We start from the raw sequence: 5,928 nt of genomic DNA, 5'->3' as shown, positions 1-5,928 counted from the left end.
TATGTGTGCACATAGGTTTTCATTTCCCCTGGACAAATACCAAGGAATGGGATTGCTGAGTCATGTGTAAGTGTATGTTTAACTTTATAAAAACTGCCAACCCATTTTCCATAGTGGCTGTACCATTTTGCATCACACCCGCAATGTGTAAGAGTTCCAGTTGCTCCATATCTTTGTCAACACTTGGTATTGTCAGTTTTTTTCCCCAAAAAATCATCTTCAGGGGGGTCTTTAAAGCTTGATCATAGTCACACTTTACACGATGGCTTCACACGCTGGGGCAAAGTATGGAAGCTGAGGCAGGGGCCAGAGGAGTCTTGTGGGAGGAACTGCTATGGTCCAGGCCAGGGAGAGTGGGGATGAGGGAAGGGGAAGACTCAAGAGTGATTCAGGGGGCCTGGGATATGGGGCTGGAACTGGCTGAGCAGGAGAGGAAAGTGGAAGGAGGCCAGATCCAGAGTGAGAAGGGCAGGGAGTGCCAGGCTGGGAACTTTCAACTCCCAGATTTTCTGCCCAAGAGGATTCTGAGTCTTAATAAGGTTGGGAGCTGCTACATTGTATTTACCCCTTGAGGATGCATGGTGCACATTAACATATTAAAGCCTCTGACAAGTCCTGCAATAAAGAACTCTGGCGTTATTTAACCCAAACTTAGACATTGGATTGCTTTTCTCAAGCCATGGCATCATCCTCCTCATCATCTCCAATGCAGACCTCATCTAGCTTGTTTACCATTATGTGCCTAGAACTTGCTTGTATCCAGTGGTCAAATATTTTTCGGGGGGTTGTATTAATGATCTCATTAGATCTTCTGAACAACTCTATGAGGTAGGTACTAATATAATTTCTATCTTACAAACAAGGCTCAGAGATGCCAGATGACTTGCCTAAGGCCACACAACTAGTGGGTAAAGAGCTGGAATTTGACCTGGGGTGTGCTGGCAGCCTCTCCACCACCCTGCCCATCTCTCAAAGGTGCCCCATACCCTCGGTCTCACCTGGTGGTGGCAGGCGTGCTCTCCCCACTGAGGGCTACCCTGTGACCTCCCAAAGCCCTTCTCCTTGCTCTGGTGGCCGTGGACATACTCAGGCTGTTGCCCAGAGAGCTCGGCTGTAACTTGAGTCTCACCCAGGCTGGGGGTGATGAGGAGGGTGGGCAGGTGACAACCAGGGCAGGGAGATTTGCCCGGACACTGGTACACAGCAGCCTGCCGACCGGTGTGGCCCCGAGGAGTTTGGGGGCTTTGGGAGCTTGTTCCAGAGTCCTGGCAGTGGTCTTCACCATGGGCAACAAGCAAACAGTCTTTACTCATGAGCAGCTGGAAGCATATCAGGTAGGGGTGATAGGCTGGGCCCTCGGTGGGTTTGACATCCTTGGTTTCCTGGCCCAAGAAATGGGGACAGCATCCCTTCGTCCTGGGTGTGCAGTCAGCAAGCGTTCTGGGGCGGCTCTGTGTGTGGCTTCAGGCAGCGACGGGCGTGGGCTTGTGGGAGAGGAAGAAGGCCCCCCCAGGCAGGGTCTGGGTCAAGCCAACATCTCTCTCCGCAGGACTGCACCTTCTTCACGAGGAAGGAAATCATGAGGTCAGTCTAGGGAGGAGGGAGGAAGAGCTGGAAACTTGCTATACGTTGCTTGATTTGCAATTGGACCACGCTCAATGCTTCATAAGGGTTAAAGCACTAATGGGGGGATTGCGTGCGTGGTCGGTGGATGGATGCAGAGACGGGAAGGCTGAGAAGTCACATCTGGTCCCGTTGTCACATCTCTAGGCTGACAAGCTTGGGGCTTTCTCCCAAAGGTGGCGGGGAGCCACAGAGAGTGTGTGAGCATGGGAGATGCAAATCAGCATGTTAGAAAGATCCCCCTGAGGTCAGTGTGAAGAGGCTGGGAGGCCAGGGGCAGAGTCTAGAGCCAGTTCTGGGCTGTGGGGTTGACATCAATGTTAGAGAGTGAGAAGGTGGCCCCAGGCTGCTGCAGGTCCCTGGTGTGAGCGAGACAGGCATAGATGGGTATTCTACATCATCACTCATCCCATGGAGCTGTTATCCAGAGGCCCCGACCCATGAACCTGGAGCTGTGAAACTGAAGCTGGCTGGGGTTTGGCTGCAGAGTGATCAGGGCCAAGGCCCCAACTGTGTGGGCACAGGACATCCATTATTGATGGACACACCTTTCACCAGTGAGCCCCATTGTCTGGGTGAGGACAGCTTTGCAAGGTCATCCTGGCCATCACGATTGGATTACTGATGGGGAAACTGAGGCTCGGACAGGGGAGGCTGACCCCAGGCCCCTGGGTAGATGGGTAGAGCCCCAAGGAGTTGGATACTAACATTTTGTCTGCCTCAAGCTTCTCGCTTGTCAGACAGACCTACTGAGGTGAAAGGGGGACAAGGGGAAGAAGGATTTACTCCAGGTCATACAGAAGCCCAAATCCAAGCCCAGGCTATTCTCTGAAGGAACCCAGGACTGAAGTTCCAGATATCTCCTCCTCGAGTTGCTAGCCATCATGTGACCGAGGGGCTCCTGTCCCCCTCAGAGACAGTCCCTAGCAACTTGGGGACCTCTGACTCATCAAGGATGGTCTCTACAAGGCTACTGCTCAGCATGCGTCAATGATGGTATGGCGTCACCAGGTGAGGGCATTAGGGTGGAGAGCTGGCTCTACCATCTAGGTAGTGTGTATGGCATTTGGTGTTTTTCAAAATGTCTTTCATTTACCCTTTGGAAAAACCTGAATATTAGACTTTTGTGTTTGCTCCGCCCCATTGAGAGAACCCTGCTCCCCATTATGAAGGGAGAGAAGGAAAGTGTGAGGACGTGGGCCTTTAGAGGCCTTGCCAACAATGTGATAATGTCCAGAGATACATAGATTGGCTCAGATTCTCTGAATGCTAAATGTGAATGCTATTTCTCTCCTAGCATGGAGCAATGCTGTTTAATTTTTTGTTCTTTCATCTGCTTACTTCTTATTGACTTTCTCTCTGAGGAGACCCAAGGGCAGTGACAGTGTCTGTTTTGTTCACCATCCGTCTCTGTGCCTGGCACATAGTAGGTACTCAGTAAATACTTGTTGAATGAATGAATGAATGAATGAATGAAAATTTATCACAGTGCCTGGCACACTGTAGGCACTCAATAAATACTTGTTGAAAGAGGGAATGAATGAATGACCTTGCCTTAAACACTCTCCCTTTGTCAACCCCATCTGCTTGGTAAGCTCCTACTCATGCTTCAAAACCCAGCATCAATGCCCCCTCCTCCAGGAAGAATTTCCTCCTCCCTGGCTTGCTTCCCACACTCTAGTTTTCCCTAGCTCTGGAGTCCTCTCTTTACCTTGGCCTTGTCCCCAGGGCGATAGAGGCACCTGTGTCTGGCTTTGTGTGTGTGAGACTTAGGCCCACGGCTAATGGCTCTTGGGGACTCAGCATCTTTCAGCGTAGAGTAAGCAGATGTAAGAGTGAGAGGGTAGGGACAAGGCCACACACACCCATCTCCCAGACCTTCTTGTTGTTTCTGTCCCCACACCAGGCTCTTCTATCGCTACAAGGACCTTGCCCCCCAGCTTGTCCCTCTCGACTATACCAGCTACCCGGATGTGAAGGTTCCCTACGAGCTCATTGGCAGCATGCCTGAGCTGAAGGTATGCCTGGGCCATGGGGCAGACAGGGAAAAAATAGTAGGGATGTCCCTTGCTGCATTCCTATGAGGTGAGTACTGTGACTATTTCCATTTTACATATGAAGAAACTGAATTTCAGCGAGGTTAAGACACTTGTTCATAATCACACAGCTAGGACATGACATAGACAGGATTTAAACCCTGGGTTGTTGGGAAGATGGGATGAGATAATGCAGGTAAAGGGCTCAGTACAGGGCCTGTGACATGGCAAGTACTCAGGGAACATTAGTTTTTCTTTTCATAGTAGGAGCTATTAAATGTGGGTTCTTCTCAGCTGGATGTTTGACACATAGTTTGTGACTCTGGAGGGGACTTGTGGGGTGAGGGACTGTGAATAGAGATTATTTTATCACAGGGGACAGAAACCTCTTTCAAGAGGGACAGAATGGGTTGGATCACATGAACAAAAAAATGCAGGGAGAGGCCTAGCATCACGTACAGCTGGAACCAGGGTCTCTGAGGATATGCTTGGGAATCTCCCTCCATCTTTCAGCTTCTCCCAGGAAGAGGCTTCAGTCTCAGGCAGGCTGTTCTCTTGAGGTAGTGAAGGGAAACACCAGCTGCCTCAGATTTCCTCCCATAAGCTCTGCAACAAGCAGAAATAAGGTTCCTCCACCCCAGCTTTTCAGCAACTCTCCCAGGGCAGCCTCGGATTGGCAAGTTTGAGTCATATGCTCATCCCAGAGGCAATCACGGTTGCCAGGTGAACGGAAATCCCTGATTGGCCTCACCCAGGTCATGTGACTGCCTCTGAAGCTGGAAATGGGGTTAACGACACCCAGACTACTGGGGTGGAGATTGGAGTTGCCTGAAGTCCTCTCCAGGGATCATGGGAGGAAGAGAGTCTGGTGACGGGTACTTGGAGGTTCCCAGGAAGGTGGGGGCGTTGAGAGTGAAACCATGTGGAGCCCTCCCCGCAAGGTCCTGGTTAGGGATTGGCTCCCTGCTTCCTGTCTCTAGGACAACCCTTTCCGTCAGAGGATCGCCCAGGTCTTCTCCGAGGATGGGGATGGCCACATGACCTTGGACAACTTCTTGGACATGTTTTCTGTGATGAGTGAAATGGCTCCCCGCGACCTCAAAGCCTACTACGCTTTTAAAATTTATGGTGTGTGCAGGGCCCTGGGGTGGGGAAGCGGGAATGAGACCGGGTCGGGCCAGGGGCTGCCCTGCCATCACAAATGTCTCCCCAAGGGCTCCGAGGCCCTGCGTGGCCCTGTCCTTCACCTCACCCTGGTACCTCCCCACCCCATCCGTTTACTGACTCCATTCCAGCCACAGTGGCCTGGCTGTTTCCCCAACACACCAAACTCTTTCTGCCTCTAGGCCTTTGCCTCTGTTGTGCCCTTGTCTAGAATATCTTTCCCCTGGCTCCTTCTTACCTTGAAATTTTGGTGAAAAGTCACCCCTGCCCCCGAGTTACTCTCCATGCCACAGCCTATTTCTCTCCTTGCATGCAGCAATGCTGCTCAATTTCTTGTTCATTCATCTGTTCACTCCTTATTGACTTTCTCTCTGAGGAGACACAAGGGCAGTGACAGTGTCTTTTTGGTTCACCATCTGTCTCTGTGCCTGGCACATAGTAGGTACTCAGTAAATACTTGCTGAATGAATGAATGAATGAATGAAAATTTATCACAGTGCCTGGCACACAGTAGGCACTCAATAAATACTTGTTGAAAGAGGGAATGAATAACAATTATCACATGCCTGACACATAGTAGGTGCTCAATAAATACTTGAGAGAATGAATGACCCCCCAGCAGGTCCCTGCCCAATTCCAAAGAAAGATCCAGATATTACCCGAGGGTCTTGGGTTCCCTCCAGTGGCTCAGTTTCCTGCTCTGTAAGACAGGGAAAAGATGTGCCCATGACTGGCCCAGCCTGCCTGCCCCTGTGTCCCCTCACCACCACAGCCCCACCTGTTCTGCTGTGCAGACTTTAACAATGATGACTACATCTGTGTGTGGGACCTGGAGCAGACGGTGACCAAGCTAACGCGGGGAGAGCTGAGTGCTGAGGAGGTGAGCCTGGTGTGTGAGAAGGTGCTGGATGAGGCCGATGGGGACCACGACGGGCGACTGTCCCTGGAAGACTTCCAGAACATGATCCTGCGGGCGCCGGACTTCCTCAGGTGACATTCCTCTCCACCCTGCACAATCCGTTCCCATGTATGAGAGAGGCTCTTATGGAAAGGGTTCATAGACTCCCTTTGTGAAAAGCCCCCTGTTCATTCGTGACCTTGGGGA

The 5,928-nt window shown here is 51.2% G+C and overlaps 1 protein-coding gene across 1 annotated transcript; it reads left to right on the top strand.

Moving 5' to 3' along the window:
* Positions 1-5,928, top strand: CIB3 (calcium and integrin binding family member 3). Its single transcript, XM_028498991.2, has 5 exons — positions 1-1,334; positions 1,550-1,584; positions 3,530-3,641; positions 4,640-4,787; positions 5,618-5,928. The coding sequence occupies exons 1-5, from the start codon at positions 1,284-1,286 to the stop codon at positions 5,815-5,817; spliced, it is 546 nt and encodes a 181-aa protein (XP_028354792.1). The 5' UTR covers positions 1-1,283; the 3' UTR covers positions 5,818-5,928.

The sequence above is a fragment of the Physeter macrocephalus genome, chromosome 2, assembly GCF_002837175.3.
Source record: "Physeter macrocephalus isolate SW-GA chromosome 2, ASM283717v5, whole genome shotgun sequence".
Lineage (NCBI taxonomy): Eukaryota > Metazoa > Chordata > Mammalia > Artiodactyla > Physeteridae > Physeter > Physeter macrocephalus.
The sequence above is the reverse complement of the archived record's forward strand: the minus strand, read 5'-3'. Positions and strand labels throughout refer to the sequence as shown.

Bases quoted from the DNA above. Each gene is read 5' to 3' on its own strand.
- CIB3 (XM_028498991.2), top strand. From the start codon at position 1,284: ATGGGCAACAAGCAAACAGTCTTTACTCATGAGCAGCTGGAAGCATAT. The intron at 1,585-3,529 runs GTCAGTCTAGGG...TCCCCACACCAG, and splicing joins ACGAGGAAGGAAATCATGAG to GCTCTTCTATCGCTACAAGG. The intron at 3,642-4,639 runs GTATGCCTGGGC...TCCTGTCTCTAG, and splicing joins GCAGCATGCCTGAGCTGAAG to GACAACCCTTTCCGTCAGAG.